This window comes from Rhinolophus sinicus, chromosome 15, assembly GCF_057876585.1.
Source record: "Rhinolophus sinicus isolate RSI-liver-muscle chromosome 15, RSI-T2T, whole genome shotgun sequence".
Lineage (NCBI taxonomy): Eukaryota > Metazoa > Chordata > Mammalia > Chiroptera > Rhinolophidae > Rhinolophus > Rhinolophus sinicus.
In genome coordinates, this window is record NC_142515.1 from 102,650,997 (window position 1) to 102,677,707 (window position 26,711).

Below are 26,711 nucleotides of genomic sequence, written 5' to 3' on the forward strand. Positions count from 1 at the left end.
TTCTGAGAGCTCCCTATGACTCTTCAGTTTACATTGCTAGTTAGGAACTATTCCCTCGGGTGGTCTGAGTTAAGACTCATAAACAACGAGGTATTCCAGGGTCCTTGAGGGAACAGAGGAAACGAGAAGAATGAGCACAGACCCAGCCCGCTGGCCTGTCAATACTTCAGTTATTTCCCTTCCCCAACTGAGAGTTGGACTAGCTCTTCCCAAAGTATTCGAAGTTTGACTTCCAATGTGATTCAGAAAGATCAGAAGCTACCTCAAGTGAAGCTCTTAAACACCCGGTAAACACTGTGGGAAAAATCTGTGAAACTCATCATAGCACTTACGTAATGTTTAACAAGGGTTACCAAAGCCACAAATTTGCAATCACTTTATTCTTAACAGTTCAGTTAGAACACATTCATAACCTCAACGGAATTGACATTCTACCCACTCCCCAACTGAGTTGAATAATTCCATTTCCACACGGCTTTTCCCCGTCTCCACCATGGCCCTACCTGCAACTGCATCGTCGCCCAGGGCGCCAGCTGAGCTGTGCTACAAGGAGGTAACCAAATGAATCGTAGAGCATGTTCACACTTGGCTTAAGGAGTCTGTTAGAAACCAAAACAATTTTATGATTGATAATTGGGATCAATACTTTTTACCTCAAATTACCCCACTGACAATTACCTCACCACCTCAGCTACTCTGCAGAAAACTTAAAATATTCCACTGTAAATAGAAATCAAGTAGACTGTGCCAGGGATGCTACACATTTGGTTAATTAAATTGTGCGGTTGCCAAATTTAGCAAATATACAGGATGCCCAAATTGATTTGAATTTCAGATAAATATGTCCCATGCTATATTTGGGACATAATTATACTAAAATAATAGTTTATCTAAAAATCCAAGTTTAAGTGGGTTTTAAGCCTGCATCTTACCTGGCAGTTTTAGTAGAGAAACATTTAAAAGGTAAAAACAATCTTCCAAAGAACTTAGGAGTGGGCATAAGACCTTTGCACAAGTCAGTGATAGTAAAAATGACATCGCTTTGTGGCTGGGAGGGACCTCAGGAGAGCACCCAAACCACACAGAAGCTCAGCAAGTGCCACAGGTCATGACTGAGCCAGAAGAGAAGCTTCCAGGATGTCCACCTCAGACCAGGGCTCTGTCCACCAGGTTCTTTGTCCTGCGTGAACTTCAGCAGAACTAAGATTTCAACGCACAAATTTTTAACAACCTGCCTTAGAATCTCAACCCAACTTTTGATACTCAAACTACTTACTGAGTCTGGCTCAAAGCTGTACCTGGCAAGTCACTTTTACTTCGTCTAAAACTGAGGCTCCAACGAACCAATGAGCTGAAGCCTCCATGGACCAAAACCAAGGCAACTATGTCAGACGGTGGCGGTTCCAGGAGGAAAATCGTGTGGGTATGTGAATAGCAATGCAAGTCCAACATTGCTGGAAACACATCAGTCACGTTCAATAAACTGCTGTCCATAAAGGATTGGGCAGCAAAAGAGCAGACTGTATACTATATACACTGAAAGTACTAAGGGCTTCTAGAAAGCACTTGAAGGCCCTACGTCAAAGATTCTTAGCCTGGGGGGCTTTTTCAGAGCCATGTCCCCCCTCGTCCAAGCTGAGACCTCAGTGCCTCCCTGGAGGCGAGAGTCCTGACAAACCTCCGCTGTGTGGGTAGGGAGGAAGGCCAACCACGGCGCTAAGAACTAGGCTGAGTACCACTCGGCTTTCAAGCCCATCACCTGAAAACAGCTTTTCCCTTTCTTGAGACTTCAGTGTATAAACTGATAATTAAAAAACAAACAGAATTAAAACCCCTGAATGCAGCTAAGAGAATTAGCCAGAAGTAGGGAAGGCTACAAGCTGGAGCCACGGGTGAGGCGATGCTGCCACTCGCTCATTTTCCAACAGGCAGTCATGCAAGGGTCAGACAGCTGTGTCCCTTCTTGGTGCTGCTCTGGCTGGCTTCGTGGTGGCAGCAGGTGGCCATCCGTCCCTCAAGCACTAACTCCATGTCTTAGTTACCTGCCATGCGCACCCAGGCTTTCAAATGACCCGCTCTTGACAAATGCAGAGGAATTCAATTCATTATTAGAAAGCTCTTCTCAAAAACATCCGACTTAACTGGAGACCAATCTTCTACAATGGGGCCAAGACAAGCCTGCTGTTTTCCTTCTGAAAGCTAAACTCTCTTTAAAGGAGGAAATAACCAGAACACCCGGGAGCTAATTCCTAGCTTTCACGTGCAGAGACAGGCGCATTCCTAGGAAACACGGGGAAATTACCTAGAGCTATAAACATTCCCAGCGACTACATTCAAGTCCATTGAAGAAAACAAAACGAAGAGAGAAACAGGAACCAAACAGAACATTCATTTTTCTACTAGGCCAGGTATTCAAAGGTTGCTTCAAAGTAAATACATTTAATTGTAATTCTAGCCAGGAGTCACATTGAGCTCTCGCGGCCCGTGTGCAGCCATCTCCCACCTGCAGCTCCGAGGGTGCTGTGCCATCGGCCACCAAGCACAGAGGTGAGCGCAGCCTACAGATACCAGGTAACAAGGGGGAGGCAGCCTCTCCTCTTCTTATCTTCTCAGCTGCATGTTAGTTTCTCAAGGTCCAAGCCCACAGAGTTCTTTTGGGATGAAAGCAGGAGGGGGAGAAAAGAGGGAGCAGCCGATGTCCATCCTTGAAAAAAAGGTCAGTCTGTTTCACGGCGAACTTCGGCTTCCAGGCCAATTCCAAATCAGTGTTCTCCAGTCTGAACGTAGTCTTCTGTGACCTGGGACAGTGTGCTCAGGTACTGCCAGCTCAGGGCAGCCAAGAGCATGACAAAGGACAGGTAAATGGGGGAGTAGTGGCTTCGGGAGATCAGCTGACAGCTGGGAAGATTCTGCGTCCTGATCGTGGAGATGATCTGCCTTGTTTTACTAGAAGATGAGTCTGAGTTGGGGATTCTATGATAAATCTGTTAAAGAAATGAAAACATAGTAAGTGCTACTTATTGAGTCCTAGGAACTTAGAAACATCTTCTGTGCCGACTTCTTACAACAACCCTAAACAGGTAGGGATTTTATGCCCATTTCAGCAATGAGGAAACTGAGAATATGGAAGTATAAGAGCCCCGCGTCACTCCACTAAGGCGGCAGGATGTTGGCCTCAGGCCTGTGGCATCCCAATGACTGTCCTATGGAGCCAGCAGGAAGCCTGAGTACATGCCGCACGGGGAGCTACTGGTCTTCACTGACCTTCTGTCCCCACGCCTCCCAGAGCCAGGCACACAGCAGGCACTTGGTAATGTCTGCAGTTTTTAGGCTGAAGCAGAGTAACATGGAGAAGGGGAAATAGTATTGGAAAGACTGGCAGACACAGCTTAGGAAAACAAGACTGAATCTGCAGGACGGGTCACAGGCTAGACGAAGAAAGGCAGGAGCTGAAGCAGGACCCCTGAGAGTCATCCTCAAGTCCTCCCTGCACCTCCACACCGCCTGTCCCCTCCACAAACCTCCGAAATATTTGCTGAACCCAGTGCTCTATGTGCCTCCAATTACTGCCCCTGGTTAGGCATTCAGGGCTCTCATCTGAGCTACACCAGCCTCCATGCTGCTCCGGCCTCTGTGCCTGACTCCTAAAATCCACGGATCCTGTTCCCCGCTATCACCAACGAGATCTAAACCCTCTGCCTGACAACTTCAGTGGCCCCTATTATCAGCTGAGTACGGTCTGAGCTCTTAGCGTGGGGCACAAGGTCACCATGACCTGGGCCCACTGTACCCTCCCCACTTCACACTCTAGGAATAACTGCCTGTATTACTTCACGTGTGCTGTTGCACTCTCTGTTCCTTCCTTTGCTCACACCATTCCCTCCGCTGGATCGCTCTTCCCACCTTCCTTCACCTGGTTAACGCTTACCTATCGCCCAAGTCTCAACTAGGTATTATGGCTTGTAGAAAACCTATCTTGAACACCCGGGTTGGGCCAGCTGCCCTCCAGCACATACCTCTACCTTATCTCTCACATTGAAATCTCTACTTGTATTTGTCTCCCTAACTAGACTGCAAGCTCAAAGGTACCTTGGATTAGTCATCTTATCTCCAGCCTCGCACTGCCTGGCACACAGCAGACCCTCCAGAAATATTTACTGACTCAAACTGACAAACTAGTTAGGAAGTGACAATGCTCTGAGCCGAGATGAAGGCAAAATGAGTGAAGAGGACAGAGCAGGCATTTAAAAAAATAACTGGTTTTCAACATTTTCATTATGTAATGGGTATTTTTTCCATAAACGTATTCTTGCCACCTTCCTTCCTCCCCTCAAAAAAGCACAGCTGCAAATACATATAACACAGAAAGAATATGCCTACAGGAATACACTAAGGATATCTAATATCTAGTAACTATGCTACAAAGGACAACTATAGAGAGAAAACAGATGGGGATGAAACTACAGTTTCTTCAAAGAAATTTTAGACGATGGAATTACACCTGTAAAAACAAGCAACATGAAACTAAAAGTCAAAACTCCCTTACACTGTTCCTCCCCAGCCACAGGCTGCTGTAGTTACTTTTATACCTCCTCTCACTGCGCCCTTATAAGCCTATATATAAAAATGTCTGATATGTTCCCATAAGCTTCAGACAGGATATTTTTAACAAAATAATGGGTGCCCGAAATCAGATGCCAGCAAATTTTTCCCTAAAGGACGGAACAATACCTTCAATTTTGTGGGTCACCCTCTGCTGCAGTACCCCCCTCTGCCACAGTGCTGCACAAGCAGTCAGACAACAGGCGAACAATGGGTGTGGCTATGTTCTAATAAAGCGTTACTGACAAAAACAAGCGGTCGTCCAGCATGGTTGGCCCACCTCGCCCTCAATCCAACTGTGAATCACAACTAGCGTTTAATTGCAATAGTTAAGGAAAATGTCAAAAAAATCCGAAATTTTAATACAGGAGCAGATCTGCCTACAGCACTTTTAAAAATGGTTTTCTAAAATTAGTGGCCAGAATAAAACTGCAAAACTGAAATATTCCCTGAACTACATACTACAGAAAACGTTTCCAATTCATATAAAATGGAGAAACAGTGCCTAAAACGGCCTTCCAGTCGTCCCTCAGTATCCGCGGGGGCTGCTTCCAGGACTCCCCGAGATACCAAAACCAAGGGCACTCAAGTCCCTTCTATAAAATGGCACACCATTTGCATATAACATACGCACATCCTCCTAGACATTTTAAATAGTTTCTAGGATACTTATATCTAATATAATGTAAATGCTATGTAAATAGTTATTATACTGTATTATTTAGAGAATAATGACAAGAAAAAAAAGCCTGGACATCTTCAGTACACACATATCCTTCGTAGGCCTACCTACACAGTACACGTCAGCAATAACATAACTCCCCCCCCCCCAATATTTTCAATCCGTGGTTGGTTAAATCTACAGCTGTGGACACTGAAGATACGGAGGGCCAACTGTATTCAGTTTGGAAAGGGTAATTTAACCTCTTAAAATCGTGATGAACAGCATAGGCGCTGAAGTTAGCCAGACCTGGGCCCAAATTATGGCTCCAGCCATGGGGTTAGGTCCTCAATTTCCTTGACATTAGCAGTACCCACCTATTTGGTTGATATGCAGGCACACGATAAGCCCCAAATAAATGCTGCCTATTTGGTGAACCAGACTGTCCCGAGTCTCATCGGCAGCCATTGTTTGGTCAATGGCTGAACACTTCCATCCAGTCGCTACAAGAATTTTAGGATTTTAAAAAAATTTGTTCTTCTCTTATACCTTCTATAGTATGAAGTTCAGGTTCAGGGAATTTTTTTAGTTTTGCAGTTTTATTCTGGTCACTAATTTTAGAAAACCATTTTTAAAAATGCTGTAGGCAGTGCTGCTACTATATTAAACTTACGGATTTTTTTGGTGTTTTCCTTAGCTATTGGAATTAAATCCTAGTTGTGAGTCACAGTTGGATTTAGACCAGGGGTGGGTCAACCTGGTATAAATGCTGAGATCCAAAACTTGTCAGATAAAAAACAGGGTGGAAATATAAGGAGAATGTGCAATATGCAATAGAAATCAGAGGAAATAATTGTTTTGTAGAATTCTGTTTAGATGAAACCACTGTTACAAATCACATCCCTGTACAGGCATAACCAGGGGACTGGAAGGATGCAGAAAACAATTAACAGTGGTGATCTCTGGGGAGAGAGGAGTGAAAAGGGTCTTTTTATATTTTCCTATACTTCTGTAATATTTCAATCTTAAAAAAGAACATACCTATGGATAATGAGGCCTCCACTCCCTAGATGGCAGTAGCCACCACCACCCCTCAGTTGTGACAATCAAACATGTCTCCAGATATTGCCAAATGTCCCCTAGGGGGAGAGGGGAAGCAAAGTCACCTCCGTTTAAGGACCATGCCTATCGATCGATTAAGAGAGTTCTAGCCTCTAAAAAAAAAAAAGGTTCTTTTGAACTTAGTCATATTTTATTAGAACCAGCATGTTTTATTTTATAGAATGGTTTTGGCATTTAAAAGGGGATTTGCATTAGAAAATTTAGAAATAATTGCAACTTGATGGTTTTCCTTTGCCAAAAACCCCTAATGTGGTTTCTTAGTTGAGGCCCATGATACAATGAAAAGTGCTGGATGGGGTCCAGGAACCACTCTAGTCAGACCACACATCAGCATACACAGAACCTCTGCTTCACACTCCTCACCTGTAAACAACAAGTGTGGCCTCTAACATCATCTCCCAGCACAAAAAATAGGATTCTACTTAGGATCTCCATCCTAAAACCTTGCTTCATTCATCTCCTCTCGCCATGGTCTTTTTAAGTCTGAACAATCAGCTCCCTTTTTCCTAATAAAGGCTGCCGACTCCTGTCTCTATGCCATAACAGTGTGTTAAGATCATCTAATATCTAAATATGAAATGTTTAAATAAATGACATTATTTAAATCATACAAATAGCTACAAAATATCCAGGTAGTTAAATGAAAACCTACCTCTTCCATATACTGGTATATTATAGCCTTGACAGCTGGCATGTTGGTGGCGTTCATCATCAGGGTTACTGCTTGCCCTTTTCGAATCTTCACTACCCCTCTGAACACTTGCTGATTATTGTAACAGGCAGCCAAAGTAGCAATGGCCATTACCTACAGATAATAAGGAGAGGAAAGAAACACTAATTCATTTCATTTCATGAAAAAAAAAAAGTAAATGGTGTTGTAAGCAATTACCATCATGAAAAAAGGTAAGAAAGCCTTCTGTAGAATGAGAAAGAGCTGCCAAAGAGCTAAGATGTAACTAACTGAGAAAAAATACCCATGAAGAAAGCATGTCTAGACTTTTACATTTCCCATACCTCCCTTTCTCAAAACACAGAATAATCAAGTGGTCTTTGCAGTCTTAAATGATTTTATAGTTTAGCCATGAAAGTTCTTTTTTATTTGGATTAAAAAAACACAAACCAAAGCAACATTTTCCATGTTAGAGCAATAAATTATTAGATCTGAAAAATGTATCTCAAAAAATAATATCTGACAAGAATTTTCTATTTTTTCCTATGTTCCTTACAATAAACATAATCATTATACATTAAAAAAAAAATAGCATGGGGGTAAGGGGCAGACAAAAGGGGAGGTAGTTTCCCATGTTCAAAGGCAAATAATTTCTAGGATAAACGAAAACCTAAGTCAGGCATACAGATCTTAGTGCCAACAATCATTCAAGATGGGTCATTAGATTTCTTTGTATAAATACCCAGAAGTAGAATTGCTTGGTCATATGGTACTGTGTTTCCCCGAAAATAAGATCTAGCTGGAAAATCAGCTCTAATGCATCTTTTGGAGCAAAAATTAATATAAGACCCAGTCTTACATTTATATTTATATTTTATTATATATTATATCATACATTGTATTTTATTATATATTACATTATATTATATTATACCCGGTCTTACATTATAGCAAAATAAGACCGGGTATTATATTAATTTTTGCTCCAAAAGACGCATTAGAGCTGATTGTTCAGCTAGGCCTTACTTTCAGGAAAACACGGTATATATATTTTTAATTTTTTGAGGAACCTCCATACTATTTTTCATCGTGGCTGCACCAATTTGCTATCCCACCAACAATACACGAGGGTTCCCTTTTTCCATATCCTTACCAGCACTTGCTGTTTGTTGATTTATTGATGATAGCCTTTCTGACAGGTGTAATAGCTCATTGTGGTTTTAATTTGCATTTCCCTGATGATTAGTGACATTGAGCATCTTTTCGTGTATCTGTTGATAATCTGTATGTCCTCTTTGGAAAAATACCTATTCAGGTCCTCTGTCCATTTTTAATTGGATTGTTTGTCTTTTTGGTGTTAAGTTGTATAAGGTCCTTGTATGTTTTCAATAGTCACCCTTTGTTGGCTTGCCAGTTATAAAAACAGTCACGGAGATATAAAGTACAGCACAGGGAATATAGTCAATAATATTGTGGTAACTGTATGGTGTCAGATGCATACTAGACTTATCAGGATAATCACTTCCTAAGTATATAAACACTTAATCACTATGTTGCACACCTGAAATTAATAAAATTTCAACTATAATTGAAAAAAATTTTTGATTAAAAAAAAAATTGGTCATTAGAACAAGATTAAACCAAATTTCCAAATCAGTTAAATCCTCTGACTTTCTTCACTTAATTGAGTTAAAAACTTAAATAACTGGTAAAGGCATTTAAAATACATAAGCTCCTAAAATATCAAAGGCCTAGGTCCACAGGATCAGGTTCTGTTAGCCTGAGTCTAGGAAAAGGACAGTAAATATTAAGTGCCCAATTAAGACTTTTTAATGATTAACAGTTTCACCTATTTACTCAGCACTCCCCATAAATCTATGCTAACGCCCTAGATTTAACTGTGAGGATAAGAATTTAAGTAGTTTAGAATACTTCATGGGAAAAAAAGGTTCTGGAAGGTTCTGGAAAGAAGTAGACTTAACTTTGAAGCTTAGCTCAGTGCGGTGGTTCTGAGTCCAAGAGAAGGTGTTGTGAAATGCTCCCTGCCCCGAGCAAGAGAAAATAAACTAGATGGCTCTTTTTAAGGAACCATATTCCTGAATACAACACATCAAAACAGTGGATGCATTCCACCCACCCCATCACCACCACCACACCACCCCCTTTAGCCGCTGCCTGCCACATACAACAAGACTAGCCGCATTACATACCTGTGGAATAGCGCAGAAGTTAAATATACTTTGGTTTCTAAGTCTGGAAAGGTAGGTGATGACATCTGGGATGTGGTGTAATGCGTTGGTTATAAGTTCATTCAGACACTGCACAGCCAAGTCAATATTCTCTGGCTTAGCAAAATCACTCAACTTCTTGACATACTTGCTCCAAACCTAGACAGGTAAGAGTGAAAAACAAATCAAGATGTACACAGGGGAAGAATGTATAAGCAGTATGAAACGATCTTTGTGAATAAGAACTATGATACATACGATACACAGTAAAGTCTTTCTTTGCTGACTCACTTATCACCGAGATCGATTCTGTTTTAAGCTCCACCCAATGGCTAGTTATGACTACTACTAGAGTCTAGGTCTAATCACAACCTAAGAGACTGTTAGGTATTTGGGCAAGTGTCCCTTCGAGACAATTAGTGCAGTTCTGTCCTAAGCAATACTTTGATCATCTCAGACTAAACAGGCCTCCTGTTATTCAGAAGGCATTAGTCTACTCCTGAAAAAATAACCTGATATATACAAAATCAGCTACAATAGTACCACAAGCTAAACATTCTCGATTGCCAAGCCTCAAAATAATTAATGATGAACATCACATTCCCAATTCTGACTAGAATGCTGCTAAATAAGCCTATCTGGGGAAAATGAGTTGGGTCTATACTTCAAGAACATTACTTCCTTGGATATTAGTCACTTGAAAGTGAAATAATATCCTCAACTCCAACAGCAGGATTCATTTGATAATTTTTAATATTAATAATATTGTTCAGAGGAGTCTCTGAAGCTAGCAAATAGCTTACTTTTATTCTTGGGTAATTCTTAAGCTTCCTATAGAATGACACTACTGTTCCTTTATACACGCCGTAAAATAAATGACTAGTACTAAAAGGACTAGGAAATTCTATGGAAAGTCAAATTTGTTATCCATTCTTAACTTCCACCTAAACGCAATGAGATTGATGGGATTAGACTGTTCTTCAGAACTTGGAGAAAACAGTTACCGGACCCCCTATATATCCATCCATGAGCTTCAACAATTACTGACATTTAGCCAATCTTGTTCCATCTGTATGTCCCCCCACTCCAGCCTGGAGTTATTTTAAATCAAAGCCCTGATATATCAACTTATCCACAAAGTACTTCATTATGGTTTTCTAAAAGACTAGGAACCTTCTTATATACATCTTATCACATCTAAAAATTAACAATAAACACTGAATACAAAATATGTAGCTAGTGTTCAAATGATCCCATTGTCTAAATTTATTTTCTACTTGGTTTGTTCAAATAAAGATCTAAACAAGATCCACATGTTGCATTTGGTTGATGTCACTTAGGTCACACTTAGGTCTATTCTGCTCAATTTTTATTTTATTCCTCAATGTGGGCCTCACTCCTGGAAGAGAATCCTGGCTGGTCATTGTCCATTTCAAATGGGCTAGTTCACTCCAGCGTCTCCAGGCTTTGCCGTGGCCCCACTACTGGAGAAGGAACATTACTTCCTTGGATATTAGAGGACTCCCCCACTACTGGGGAAGGAACACCTCTCATTTCACCTGCTCTTCTCAAAGGGCCCACCCTGCTGTCCAGTGAATACCTGTTGGCTCTTTTGAGGCCTCTCCTCATTACAGGTCTGTTGGATTACCCTGTAGCCAGCCCTTGCTTTCCCCTGTGCAGGCTCTGGCAGCAGACAGGTTTTGTTTGTGGTGTTGGTGTTTTGTCCATGTCTACTTGTGTTTTGGAGTTCCTGGGAATGTTATGTCACTTAATGCTTCTGCACATGTTATCCATGGACTGGATTCTGGGTATGTTTGTTTAGTTCTTGGGTCTTTTGGGTTTTTTTTGGTCGAGTTATTTCATCTTTTTTTATGAGAACTTGGGTAAATCCCAAAACTAAGCTGCTGCCACCACTACCACCATTTTCACAAAACTCAAAATTCCCGCTAATGAATACAGAAAGGATGATAGAATTAGGACAGCACCATTTGGCATCTCCAATGATAATGGATCCAGACAGTGAACGCCAAGAAAAATAACCCATAATTTACAAGGAAAAGAAAATTATCATCAAAATTTTCAACAGCCAGTCTGTAAGACAGAAGAAAGTAGAGTAACACATATAAGATACTCATAAATGTGAGCTCAAAACTTTATATCCAGGAAAACTGACCTTCAAATATAAAGGACACAGACAACTATTACCAAAATGTATAAAGACAAGGAATTATTATTTCGATGGGTCTTTCCTGTCCACCAGAGCACAAGCTTCAGAAAACCAAAATGACTCGAGTCGTCCACGTAAAGACAGGTGGTGAGCATAAAACTAAGACTAAGGTGGAAAGGAGATATTACAGTAGCAATAGCTATCTGGTCTGACAATTTAGCTATAAATACAACGATAGAAAATCCACAGATACTTTTGACTCCCTTAAAACTTAAATAGGTTCCAGGACACCCCCAGATACTAAAATCTGCGGATGCTCAAGTCGCTTATATAAAATGATATAGCACAATATATACAGTCGGCCCTCCACATTCACGGATTCCCAACTGCAGATCGAAAATACTGTTGGTTGAATCCATGGATGCCAAACCCAGGGTTATAGAAGGCCAACCACATATTTATTTTTAAAAATCCACATATAACCAGACCCTGGGCAGTCCAAACCCAGGCTGTTCGAAGGTCAATTGTAGTTTTTGTGCTTCTATTTTACAGAAGAGGGAGGTGAAGTGTGTGCAGGACAGCAGAGCTGGTACTCATGACTCACACTTGGGTGATGTGCCCATCTGCGAGTCAGTGTGGTACAATGGACAGGCGCTGGGCTGGGACCCAGGAGACAGAGGCTTCCCTTCCGGGGAGGTGACTAGCTCACTGGGGATCCTGAGACAGGCCCCTTTCCCTTCCGTGAGTCATAGTGTCAAAGGAGTGGACAAGAGCTGTTTCTCTACCCTGGCTGCATAAGAGTCACCCAGGAAGCTTGAAAAACTATGGTGTCTGAGCTCAGGCTAGTTTTAATGTGAATTTTTATTATTAAGAGTAAGACCGACCATCTTTTCAATGTTTAAGGATTATTTGCATCTTTCTTTCTGTGAGCTATCTGTTCTTTTCTCTTTGTCCATTTTTTCTATAGGGCATTTGGTCTTTAACTTTTTGCAATTTTTAAAAAATATTAGGAATATTAACCCTTTACCTGCGGTATAATTTGCAAATATTTTCCCCACTTTGCCATTTGCCATTTTTCACTTTAAAAGCATTTGGTTTTAGGAAACCATTTTATGGAAAGCAAAAGGTAAATGCTGGCATAAAATGAGCAAATAGTCGTAAGATTTCCTAGCTTTCCTTCTGAATAAAGTCAGTGTCAAAGCCTTTTCTCTCCCTAATTGTCAAAGATCAACTCTTGTTTCTTAAAACGAACACCTGTAAGTTTCTGCCTATCTAGCATCCTTTCCCTCTTCTTTCCCTAGAAGACTTCTTCCCTGGAATCCATTCCATGTGATAATCCAGGTCTGGACACTCTGGCTATAGTAACTGATTAAGGGATGGGCACAGTAACCAAGCCATACCAACCGGGCCTTCCTAAGGACTTTTTTGTTAAGCTAGCAGGTTGGGAGTCACGGGTTGTTATATCTACCACATGGAGAATGCCCATCGAGAGAGAGATAAAGGGGACCGAGCCTGATTACACAGTCTGAATCCCTGGATTCAGCCAGTCTACCTACATGAAGCAAACTAAATCTTAACCTACTTCATACATTCTTTTACATTGCTTAAGATAGTTTAATTTGGGTTTCTGTCACTTGCAATTAAAAGGGTTTAATGGTTTGTTTTCAGAAAGTGTTTAAAATTATTTTTCCCCAAATCTCCTGAATTGGTTACCTCTTGAGGCCAAAATTCTCTTCCTTCTTGCTGGTCTTCCAGATAATCACGAATGATGTTTGTTTTCTGCAGGAAGAGGCCCATAGAGTTGGCACACACTGTGTCTTCGCCAACTAAGGGGTCTTCTAACTCTGAAGCCGAGAACAGACGAGAAAGGCCAATTCCCACCAGCCCAGCAACATAGTGGCAGTACTGTAAATGAAGAAAGTTCTTTAAGAATAAAATTTTTACTAAAATGGAAATGCTAGAGCTGATTAGCTACAAAAAAATACAGGTTCCAAACAAAATGTATAAGATCTCATTTTGATTAAAAAACACAAATCTACACTATGTACATGGTAAGGAGTTAAAAACATCCAAGAAGGATGTGCACAAAAGATTTAACAAAAGTGATCTCTGGTGTGATGTTTTTATTTTTTTACTTGTATTTTCTATAGTTCTACAATGCACATGCACGGCTTCTGGAATAGAAGATTATAAAAATAAATCAGTAAACTGTCTGATATCCAAAAGTGACAGCAAAGGCAGTGAGGGAATAAAATCCCCAGTGAGGGAATTTACATGTTTCAAATGTCTTTGCTTGTATTGGGGTAATGAGTCTCATAAATGCCATTCTTAGGGAAAAGGGGCAAGCCCCCTCCCTCTCTTGCATTTTGATACATAGTTTAGTCCCCACAGTCAATTAGCTCACTTTGTCCAGATAAGCACTCTCTCCCAGCCCCCTAACTCCTGCCCTGGTCGACACCCTTCACCGCCACTGGTCAGGAACAAACTCTGGCCAAACAAAAGCCACTGTCATTTTATTTGCCACATCCTCTGCTCTCCTAGCTCTTTCCAGCTACTGGGCGTCCTGAGGAAGACAGCCTCATCCACGTGGGGTCTCCCACAGCTCATCCCCACACAGACTCATTTATAACCACCATGTGAATTGGGGGCTGGGGAGTGTCAGGACACTTAGAACACCTCATATTGTCTTATTTCTGTAAAGAGGTGATGGGAAAGGAAGAACCAGGGTATTAGTGCTTGTGCTCCCCATAATATACCTACAATCCAAAATTAATACCTGTGGGTTTTCAGGAACCACTTGTGTCTAAGGAAACAGCCATGTAACAGTTCAAAAGTAACCTGTGTTAAGATGGAACTGGAAATGACTCAGATACTAAGCTATGTATCCAGATACACACACTCGGTAATGGAAAAGAAAATAACAAAACCCACATTTTGAAGATATGAAAACTGGTACCTCTAATTACATGAAGTAATCTAGCAATTTACTTAAACTTTCACAGCGAATCAGAGACATTTTTATAAGCTTAATGTCTGTACCTCTGGGACGAGTCATATCTACTTTGGCCTAACTTAATGGTAACTCTCTAGGGCATGAATTATTTCAAGTATTAAACTGAGCCCTTATTAAGTATTTATGATGAGACATTCAATTCAAGCTAAACAGATGGGTTGTAAAACCAGAAATCCTGGAACTGGTAGACAACTTTTTCCTCATTCTGACCTTCACCACAAGTACTGCCAGCTCTGTCTTACGCAACACACACGACTTTACCGAGACACGAACCTTGTCCCACTCCTGTTGAGATGTCACGTGCTTATTCAAAAACTCCGCCATCCCAAATCCCATTTTCCGGCAAATGTCAACAATCACTGTTTGGTATTTTACAGCCAGTTTTCTAAACTCGAGGGAGATCTGAAATGGACATCAGAAAAAAATATATATATGAAATATGTATTTATACTGGGAACCAACATGGTTCCTATAGATCATAAAGCAAAGTAACAGAACTCGTTAATTAAGACTCCCCGATGATTCATCTACAAGCCCAACATCCAGGTTCTACTAGTTTTCTATATATTGAATAATAAATCCAGCAGATTTTATAACTATTACAATAGAAGGGTCTAAAATGCTAGTTTCTAGACTCAAAAGAAGATTCAAAGTCTCACTACATACTCATCTTTCCAATATATAATAAACAAAATGCTTCAACATAAAACTCAGCATAAGTGTAAGAATGTGAGGGAGAATGCCTCATTTCAGATAAACCTCGTAATAGTGAAAACTGATTAGTGCAACTTCTCAAGCACTTCCTAAGTAACAAGCATTGTCTAGGCACTGGGGACAGACAGCCTGAAACCAGCAGAAACTCCTGCCCCTGTAGTTTCTAGTCTAGTGAGAAGATCAGCTAACCATATTCTATCATTTGTTCCCAAATTTATATCACAAAGCTATCTAGTGTCTCCCCCACTATACGGCTATACTTTTTAACTCCTTAAACAACTCTATTTAGCTCATTCGGTGGAATGCTACCCAACAGTTTTTTCATAGCCCAAGCTCTACTGCAGAAAAGTACTACTGATGTTTTTAAAATTTATTCCTACTGCACAGATATCTTGTTTAAGTTCAAATTCATGTTTAAAGGTTATCAAAATACAATATAAAAACAGCATAAAACTTCATAAATAAAATGCTATATTAATAGACCCAACACACAATACTGAAAACAGTGAATAGACTTTGTTAAGCATCAGAAGTGTGAGAAATACTTGGTCTGTGTTTACTAAAAGGTCAGAAAAACTTCCTCAGGAAGCACCTACATTTAAAGACCTGAAAGAAAACCAGCTGGGTACTACACACGGAAGGGATTCAGAGCCTAAGACACTTGAGGATTACCATGATGGACATCAACTGTTAAACCCCCAAAATCCATGAAAACCAAGCTAGTGACTCCAGAACGCTGTTCTTTCCAGAACACTGTTCTTTCCAGAACAGCTGTTCCAAGGCAAAGCCAAATGGTAACTCCTATTGTGGATTGAAACAAATGAGCAACTCTATCAAAGGTTATTTGAATCCCTGAATCTCCCTGGGGTTCTTTCAACAGATCCTTGGCTAGGTCAGTTCTATTTATAAGAGAGGAAAGGCCAGTGAGGTGGGGGGAGGAGGAGCAGCTCAGACTCAGAAAACAAACACTCCAAAATAAACAGTTCACTGCTGAATCTGAACCATTCCCTTCAACAACTCTTCAGTACGTATTATATGATTATATAATTCAAAAAATGAAAACAAAAATATCTAGGAAAGAGTGGCAATGAGCTCTGTGTTTTCCCAGAAACCTGAGAGAGGGAGACAGAGCATTGCTGACTCTCTCCACACTTGGCGCCCAATTTCACAGTCTCTAGGAATAAACAACAAGCTCTGCCTAAAGAAGTGAGCCAGGAGGGCCTTTTCTTGTCCTTCCCGGTGATCCCAAGGGCAGGAAGGAAGGGTAGCTGGGGGAGTATAATGGAGAAAGGTGTGAGCTCTAATTCCTCACCGAATTATTTTTCAGATTCTTTTTCTTTCTTCTGCTCTTGTACTGCATTACACTGTATCAACGCCTCCTGATTATTCTTCATAGACTTTTTTTGGTTTGTATTTTATTTTTGGCATTGACACTGAAGACATGATATCTGTAATTTGAAACAGCCCTTGCTCCAAAGGAGTCTTTCTCAAACATTCTTATGTAATGGGTAGGTTTCTCCCCTCTCCACTCAGAAATACAGATTTGTTTCAATAGCAAGAGCCACGTAAGGACTATTCTTCCAAAAATTCTGGCCACTGTGTACAAAAGATGGGCTTCTTTGGGCTATCAGGGAACATGAGGCTTTGCTAAATCAAAACTTTATTTATGAGATCTGAAAGAATCACTTGTGTGATAAAACATGCAAATTCCAGAACAGCAGGACTTGGTCACATGTATCATATAAACTTGTGGGATTTTCTAAAGCTCAAGATTTTAATTAAAACCCACTTTACGCCAACAGAATAGACTAAATAACTAATATTTCCAGAATACTTAGTATGTAACAGGCACATTCTAAATATTTTACACATATGAATTTATTCAATCCTCACAGCTCTAACTTTCCAAATGAGGAAACTAAGGCACAAAGCAGCTCAGGAAGTTGTCCAGGATCGCACAGCTGTAAGCCGCAGAGGATCCCCCGCTTCCCCGTCTTTACCCCAGCTGCTGAGACCTGCTCCTACACCAGCCACTATCCATCGTGAGCAACATGTCCACGCTACCAGGCTTAGGGTACCCAAGAAGCCAGCAGTGCTACATACTTAGACTGCGTTATACAGCCCATAGGGTTTGTGAGCTAGCCTGAGAATCCATCTTTTACGACATTGGAACTTGAATGCATCTTTCCACAGGAATCAACATTGGACTTCCAAACAACATATTAATAATAATAGTAGCTAACATTCTAAGACCTTTACCTATATGAACTCTTACTCGTCACAACAATACTATGAAGTAGGTACTAGTATTATCTCTATTCTATAGATGAAAAAAAAAAAAAATGAGGCACAGACAGGCTACGTAGCTAAGCATCAGTTAGTAAGTGGGAGTTGGGATTCCAACCCATGCAGTGTGGCTTCAGTCTTAACCATCACATTATACTATGCAGCCCTCAGGTTGCTTATTTTACCGTTCTCTATAGGTAAAACATCCTATAACCGGTTACAGGTTATAACCGGCTCGCTGGCATTACATCAATTATAAACACAACCACATGCAGAAGAGAGCTGTAGTTTCACTACCGTTGGGAAGTCCTCTAGCACTTGCCGGTCCTTCTCCTTGCTCTCCATGAACCGCCAGTCGGGCTCATAAAGGTAAGAGTGAAAGTTGTGTAACAGTGGGACCTTTTTCTCTACACTGATAGTCATGTCATCTTCCAGAGTATCCAGAGCTCGGAGAACCAGATAAAATATGCATACTGCATGGCTGTGAAAAAAAGGAAGAACTATTAATATACTGGAACAAACTTCCAAAGGTATTTATTTTAAAATAGCATCTTGTTTATGCCAGGCCATTTTCTAAGCCCTTCTGTACCCTGCAGAACTATGAAAGAACATCCAAGCCTTTCATACTTCAGACATCTTAGTTTTCCTTTTTCAGAAGGGAGCAATGGACTTCTGTAGTTTATTCATAAAAAAAATGAAATAAAAAAACTTATCAGCTGGATGTCACTGCTACTCCCAGAATAAGTTACATTTAACTAATATAGAACAACTGTACAAAGGCCAACAGACCAAATGTTTAGATGGAACTAATTTTGCAGATAAAAACTAAAGTCAAAAGACACAACTTCTCAGTATGAATACTATCACACATAAAGGCAATTGGTCTAAATTCATGGATGTATGTAGTCTACATAGAGGCAATTTAAGAAGAATTAACCCAGTATACTAGAAATGCAAAGGAGTACACATAAAGCCAAGAAAAATACATGACCGGCCCAGAGACGAGTTCAGCTGCCAGAACTGAAAAAAAGTTAATAAACACCACCCCCACCCCTTCCCTGCAGGGCCATTATTAGCGGTAGATGGCGAGCTGCCTGGAAGGGCAGTCTATAAAGTAAACACATGGGCATTTCCACAGGGGACATTTCCTTCACTCAAGTGGAGCGTATTCTGCTTAAGCCACCACAGCACGGAGACTGCAACGCGAGGGGCTGTGCCACAAAGTAGCTTCGAAGGACTCAACGCCCCTGGAAAAGCTTTCCTCCCCTACATCAAAAGTACCTGCCTCCAACACTCACCGCATTTCCTCATCCAGCGCCTGGATAACTGCTGCGAAACTGCGACTGGTCTGATGCAGATACTTGTAGCAAGTTTTCAAGCTACTGCTGAGCGAGTCCTGCGGGCAGATAAGGCACACGGAGGTGGGAGGCGTGGAGCAGCAGGAGTGGGACTGGGGCAGGCGGCCGGCGGCCGGCGGGCTCCGCAGCCTGCTGCAGACGCCCTCGCAGCCCCGCAGCCAGTCCTTGCAGGGCCAGGCAGCAGGAAGCAAGGGGCAGCAGCGCGGGGGGATGCCGCTGCCCGCGCACCTGGGCGCAGCGGCCGGGCTGAGCACCAAGGTCCGCTTAAAGAGGGACATGGCCTTGATGCCGCAGGCAGCTGCGGCCATGAGAATCGCGAGGCCAGCACAGTTTTTCCTCCATACACCCGAGCCGAGCTGGGAGGCGCCCACCGAGGGGTGGGGCGGACTCTCCTTCCCTTCCTATAGGCTTGGGACTGGTGGAGCAAGGAGCAGGCAGTCAGCCCCATCCGCCCTCCCTACACGTGAGGCCCGAGGCCCGCCGAGTTGGTCCCGCCCCCACGGTTGGCCCCACCCCGCGTCCCCTGGGTTACAAACCCTTCGCCCCTCAGCTCCTTCCTCTCCATCTCCTCCTTCTCCCCAGAACCCACAGGCTGCTAACGGATCCGTACACTTTGGGGAAGCCTGCTTTTCCTCCCTGGGACAGCATCTCTCCTTGACCAAACTTTGTTCAGACTCCCTTAAATTCTCCATTTTTGCACTTCTATCTTTGCCGTGCCCAATTTTAGCAAAAATCCTGATTTAGTTTAGCCAGACTCTCAAACCTGGATATCTGATCACATTCACTATCTGACCGGGTTTCTCTCACCCCCCACCATCCCAAGAATCCCCTTAGGTCTTTGAGCCAGAACGCCCTTGCCCCAGAGGTTTCCTCTTAGAAATTTTCCCTCCATCCACCCCTCCACTCTGCTCCAGCTATAAACCCCCCTTTCCCTTTGTATTCGGAATTGAACACAGTTCTATATTGAGGTCTCTTTCTCCTACTGCAATAGCTTTTCTTAATACAATCTGTTTTTACCGCTTTAACTACTGTCCAGTTCTGTTTTTTCTTTAACACCTGTCAAGCCTCTACTATCCTCTGGAAAGCTAGCTATGCCTTTTTAGATTTCTAATCTTTCTAATCGTCTTTCCCTTTCAAATCAGTGAGCTGTAAAGAGCAGCTTCCTGAGTTTTACTCTTCCCTAAGGCAAATGAGAACTGTTTTTCCAGGAAAAAAAGCTTTATGATATGCAAAAATATCAGAAAGAACTATGTATGTGTTTATAGAGACATATTTCAGAGCAGTTTTAGGTTCACAGGAAAATTGATTGGAAAGTACAGAGTTCCCATATATACCCCCAGTCTCCCCTACACTTTTAAAAAGAGAAATGGGAAATATCTGAAATATCTAACAGGGGAGTGGTTAAAAAAAAAATACATATGGCATATCCACTGGTCGGAAATCCCATAGTCACTTTGGGATGTTAACAGTGAACCGTGGACCCTGGTGGCATCTAGGTGAACTATGTTCTTTTCATTTGGGTGTATTTCCTAAATTTCAAGGCTTGGATGCATGTTATTTAGTCACTTTTGACTAATAAGGCTTTTGAAAAATTATAATCATGAGAATTTTATTGCCATGTTCAATTCAAAATTGTTAGTAAATATTAATATATACTGAGCATCATATATTAAAAGTCATTTAGTAGTGTCTGGCATATAAAAATACTCAGTGAAGGTTTAATAAATGCATTCACAGAGCATTTAAAAACGATTCACCAGCACCTTTCCTCTCAAAATGTGGAGAATCAAGACTTCGCAGTAAAATAAAAGAAACAGAGTAAGAGCTATGTACTGAGCGCCATGCCAGCTCTTCACATAAACTGCTGTTACCAGGCCACAACGATTCCCTTCTGCATTGCCAAATGCCTTAATCCTCAGCGACAACTAAGGGTTTGGGGCTGCTATCTAACCATGAGTTTCAATAAACAATGGTGCAGTCACACTGGCTCTGACGGGCAGCACTCTTAAAGAGCAGCACCCCTGCTTTCCAACACACCTCCCTCCACTCCTAAAGGGGCTTGAAGTCCACAAATCACTTCCATGTCTCCTTCCCCCATCATTCTTTTTCCTGTCACCTACTTGTGTCAGTACCTCACCCTGTAACAATAAATTTCCTCAAATTACCAAGATACAGGAAGACATAACTATTAAGCACACTGTGGAAAACACTACTCACTAACAATGTCCACTGCTTGATTCCCACAGGCTGGGGAGGTGGGGACGCTGTGCTGCAGTGGCCTGTCCCTAGAGCCTCCTGATGTTTTCCGTCACCAAGATTGACTGCACTCCCAAGAGCGCTCAAGTGAGAGCAAACAGGGATGCAGGGCATTTAGAGGCAGAGTGTGCAGTGCCTCCAAGTACAAGACTGAACTCCCATGACTGGGGCTCCAGTTTCAAGATGAAAGACAGTTCCACAAGTGAACAGCTACCAAGCCTCCCCACAGCCTTCCATTTAGACCAGGGGTGTCCAAACTTTTCTCAACGTTTTTCACCAAGGGCTGTATGCTGTAAAATACACAAATAGCTGGGACAGTCACTCGAGGTGAAGTACGTATTGCCTCACCTGGTTTATTTAAGTAAACTAAATATATTTTTTGGAATTTGCTGCGGGCCAATAAAAAATGGATTGCGGGCTGCAGCTGGCCCCGCGGGCTGCAGTTTGTACACTACTAATTTAGACTTTAAGTAACACGGGTTCCTTCCGAATGGGAAATAAAACCCACCAACTTGAGAGCTGAATTTATGTAACAACAGAATAATAACTACCATTTATTGGGCAGCTACTGCATGCCAAGAACAATACAAACATTACAGAAAGTTCTCACTTACCCTGCTGTACCTTTTAAATCCTTACAACACCCTTTAAGGAAGGTATTACAGACCTATAATCCTTCACGGCCAGAGGTGTAGCAGAAGTCTGAATTTTCGTGTTTTAGAAAACAGGCCATAAAATGCATATACAGAAAGCAGGCCATAAAAGGCATACATATACTTTGTGGAGTAGCATCCCATAATTGGTGTTAACAATTCTTCAGCAAAACATTTGAATATTTATACTAAGCAGGATCCCTTTAATTCAGGGCTTGTTTTTGCTGCTGAAGACCTTGAGCCAGAACTCATGAAAAAACTCTTTGTTTTCATATCATTTTGGAGTTGGGAAATTGTGGTTAAGCGATTGTGATCTGGTATCTATTTTACAGGTAAACAAACTGCTGCTCAGAGGTTAAGTTACCAAAAGTTATTCAATTAATTGAGTCAGGACTTAAGACTTGGTAGAAGTCAGAATTGCATCATTACAAAACACCTGCTTTTTCCATTATGTGTCCTCAGAGTGATATCACAACTTGCAGGTGTAACTATGTCCCTATAGTTACTGATATGCTCCTAAAAATTCAGTATAAATCATATTTACCAAACTCTGAATTTCTACAACCAAATCCTTCTCTGATCGAAATAATCAGCCATCAATATCTGCTAAGTGTACATTTTCTCCCAGTTTCTTTGTTACTTAAGAGGAAGACTAAGATGATGTTAAGGGAAGGAAAATGGTTTTTCCTATGTTTCCTCTAATTAAATGTACGCTCAACTATCTTTTTAAAATGGCTCATGGGGGTTAAAAAGGACTCAGAAAAACTGCAACTAACAAAACAATATTGTAAAGTATTGTTCATCCAATCTTAGAGCTAGAAGAGTTGGAATAACCTACCTCACTTTTTAAAAACTTCAAAAGATGATAGTGTGAAGTCTTTCTACTACCCCCTATCATGGCCACCCATAACCTCCTACCCTTCTAATGGTTACTAATGCCACCGTTTTGTTTCTGTTTGTTTTCCCCAATAGGCTCATTTTATACAGAGGAAAATAAGACACAGAGAAGTCAAGTCTCTGGACCCAAATCCCAATCTTATAAATTGTGTCCCCTATCTTCAGACACTCAGATCCCTTGCCCTGTTATTTTTCTTTGTAGTACTTATCTCTACCTCAAATATCGTATTTTTGTTTGTTTTTTCATTCTCTCTTCCACTAGAACGTGAGGTTCATGAAAGCTAGGTCCTTCACCTATCTTAAGAGTTCATTGTTCTATCTCTAGCACCTAGAACAATATCTGGCATGCAACTGGTGGTCACATATTTGTTGGAGGAGGGAAGGGAGGGAGAGAAGAGAGGGAGGGGAAGGAGGGAGGGAGGGAGGAAGAAAGCTAATACACAGCAGAACTGGGAGGGAAGAAAGGAACTAGGAATCATAAAGTGCCTGTCATGTGCCGGGAGCACATGTGACAGAGCTGGCACCTGATCAGCTGTCTGGGACCAGTCAAAGCCTATGCTCTTTATCCCAGGTGGCCACCAAACGGAAGCATGGAGATTTTCCGACAAGCCTGGGTTGGCATGGTAACTTCTCTGTGCCTGTTTCTTCATCTTTACAAAACAAGAAAAATTATAGTAGCTTCCTCATAGAGTTCCTGGAAGGTTTACATAATAGACGTTAAGGTGTTTAAAACAGTCATTGGCACATAGCAATAGCTCAATAAATGTTATTAGCCTTTATTACGTACGACACCTTTTATCTAAACTGTAAAAGATCTAGGTTTAAAAAGTCTTTCAGCAGGTCTGCCATCGAGATGGAAAAACAGGTCCTGAACAAGTACAATTAGGGATCTGGACTGACCACAATTCTAAGTCTACAGCGTGATGAGACTACTGAAAACAAACAAACAAAAATCAATGAATACTGGTGTGGGGGAAAGGTAAGATGGAAGAGGATTTTAGTTGTAGCTGGACATTTTATTTCTTAACAACAACAACAAAAAGATGAAGCAAATACAGCTAAAACAATATACAGTTAATCTTGGAGAGAGACACAAAATGGTTTGGTATAGTATTTCAGCATTTTTCTATTTGTTTGAAATAGTTCATAATTAAAATATATTTTTAAAGTTAAAGCAATCTTAACCTATGTTAATTAGAAATACGACATCAATAAGAAAGGAATTTAAAGTTCAGACCACACCCACAGTATTGTTCAATTTTGAACAACAGAATCTAAAGGGAGAGAGACTAGGTTGGTAAATAAATGATCTGGAAAGAGCAACAGATAAAAAATGGAAGAACACAAAACATTTGGCTTGTAGATCAGTATTCTTAGAGAAAAGATGAGAATTCTCTTAAAACACTTCAGGTGCTGTATTACAAAACAAGGTTTAGACTCTCTGGCTCCAGAGGGAGGATGGAGTGAAAGTTCAGTTCACTATAAGGTGTCGTGACCCAAAAACCAGAACTATCTGGAGATGGAGTGGGCAGTCTCCACAAGGTAGTAAATTACCTGTCACAGGATGTGTTCAGGAGACTGTACAACCTGGATTGTAAAGCAGTGATTATTCATATCTGTTTTTTGGTCACAGATCTGGTAATAGTGGATACCATTCCCCTCCCTCTAAAACATACAATATACAACAACATAAATATTTGCAAATAACTTTGGAAAAGCTCCAAGTAAGAACTCTTAGTAAGAATCTCTAATTAAACTAATATCCTTTGAACAAGGCACAATTGTTCAGGAGCAATTTGAAGCTGTATTTCTTTTAGGCATTCCTCAAAAGATTAATCCCTTATTGTGGTCAAAAGTAATTTTTCCTTTCTATGAATGTCGTTATGGCATTGACTATAATCTGGCATTTACTGACGTTTATCTTGTTTAAAAGGCTAGATGTTTCTTGAGAGCAGTGCACCCAGTTCATTAATTCACTAAAGGTACATCAAACAAGATTCCTATTTTCAAATCGCTTAAAATCCAGAATCACATACAGAATCTTACATCTGAAAGGGATTTGGGGAACATAAAGCCAATACTCAAATAACCACAATACAAGACTATGTGTATAGAGCATTAATTATGACTCTGATAGTTATGTCAGTCACAAAGTGGCAGTCATGTCACAGCATCCTGTGAAAGGTGTACCCAGTGAAGCCCTAACCAGATAACTCCTTATGCAGGGTGGAGTGTGACCATCTGGATGGCTTTTATCGGACTGCAGATGGGGGCACTGCTCCCAGTCTTGAGCATAAAAGCAGAAGCTCTCTGATGGCTCATCGCTCAGGCCTCAACACCTGCTGACAGCCCCACCTGCACTCGTCCCAGACAGAGCGCTTGAAGACTTGTCTCCTGACGGTCTCACCAGCTTGGCATGACACCCCAGTGGCTGTAGGGACTCTCACTGAACACCGGACTGGACTCTCTCTCTCATCCTTCTTTCGTAAGACTCTGTTTGCCTTGCCTAATCCTATTGCTTGCAAACCGGTGTGACCCCCTTGTGTGAAACCACTCTATCTCAACTATTGGAGGCTATCCTCGGGCTGGAGCCTTAGTTAACGCCCGTGGTAAACTGAGTCAGCAGGACTAGATCTATGGTTTATTTCTAATCAAGTCTGACATTGCGGAAAGACACAAACGTGTGTGAGACTGCTACTTAGAGAGTCACGACCCACTCACGACAATATGGGACTGACTTAAGGTAAAACAGTGCTAGAGAAAATGGTTGAGGGAGGTTTGCAGGTGACATGAAAAGGCATCTCGTGGTGGTGCCTTCCTTAAGCTTTCTGTGAACAATTTTGTAACGTTTTATTGACCTGACAAGATGGTGAGCCCTTTGAGTGTCTTATTTGTCTGTATTTGCCATCCTGCCTTACAAATCCCACATCCTAGAAGCTAATTGGAGAGTGGGAAAGAGGTAGGCGAGCGGGATTGGTACTCCCACTGAGGGCGGGCCTTTGTTTTCCTCCGCCTGCCCTTCGCGGGGCTGGAGGTATGTATTTAACAAAGGGTATAGGAATGAGTCAGATGAAATATAAACAAATAAAACCAGGTCTGGACTTAAAGGAGCCAACAATGTAGATAATCCACAGACATACAGAAGAACTTGGAGGAGTAAATGTGTTATAAAAAAAGTGAGAGAAGCTTCTGGAGGAGATGGTGTAACATAAAACTGTAAGTATGAGTCAGGTTTCACTCCAGGAAATGTATCCACGTGACAATATTTGGATAATTCAGTTTGTTCACACATTCTTCTGAAAGGTCCTCCTACTTAAACTACCCATATAATCTCAGTCTTGTAAACCTTTATTAGAACACAGATAAACGTCAATGCTCACGGACAGAACGAAATGGGAAGCCAAACTACCTGAAAACCAGTGTCTTGACGGAGCAGAAACATTTTAAGCAGCAAGACAACTTGGGGGAGGGGAGGGCCGGGAGTCCTGTCTAGGGGACCAAGCCCACCTGGGCCCCACGTTGGGTTAAGGAAAATGGACCAAGCTGGGCAAGTGGGGTTGCCTGACGAGGCGGGGGTCTGTTCCTAGAGGGAAGGAGGGAGTCTGAGGCGTTTGGCACCCGCCCGCCCCACCCCTCGCCCCCGATATTGGGCGCACCCGGCCAGGCCCGAAAGGCGGCTGCCGCGAGTAGCGTCACCGCCCGGCCCGGAAGGCAAGGATGCTCAACCCACCTGGTCCATCTTGTGTATCACCTTATGCAGGCCCCCCATCCGGAAGCGCAGCAGGTTGTAGAACTCCTCCGGGTGCCCCAAGCATTTCACGAACTCCATTCTGGCAGCTGGCTGTCAGGCCTCGGTAGTCACCTGGTGAATACCTCTGGCTGGCACCCGCCGGCACTTAAGGATGGATGAGGCGGTGGCAGTGCGGTGGGCGGGACGGGAATGGAGGCGGGCCCAGCGCGGCGACGCCACGCCCACTTCTCGCCCAAGTCAGCGGGCCTACAGCTCTCGCGCCGCAGGCCCGGGGCTCGTGGGGTGGACTGACAAGTGCTAACTGGCCAGAGCGTCTCGCACCAGGAAGACGCC

At 41.9% G+C, this 26,711-nt stretch overlaps 1 protein-coding gene across 2 annotated transcripts; it reads right to left on the bottom strand.

Annotated features, from left to right (window-relative positions):
• Positions 1–361: 361 nt before the first annotated feature.
• FDFT1 (farnesyl-diphosphate farnesyltransferase 1) lies at positions 362–26,711 on the bottom strand. 2 transcript variants are annotated; one of them, XM_019733105.3, is made up of 8 exons: positions 26,358–26,711; positions 18,762–18,859; positions 17,761–17,944; positions 14,737–14,865; positions 13,164–13,355; positions 9,266–9,442; positions 7,038–7,190; positions 362–2,984 (listed from the first exon to the last, which is right to left on the bottom strand). In XM_019733105.3, exons 1-8 carry the CDS (start codon positions 26,454–26,456, stop codon positions 2,763–2,765), a joined length of 1,254 nt encoding a protein of 417 aa, XP_019588664.2. In that variant the 5' UTR covers positions 26,457–26,711; the 3' UTR covers positions 362–2,762. The 2 variants fall into 2 exon arrangements, with proteins under 2 accessions (XP_019588664.2, XP_074194441.2); XM_074338340.2 differs by lacking the exon at positions 26,358–26,711 and having other exon boundaries at positions 18,762–19,243.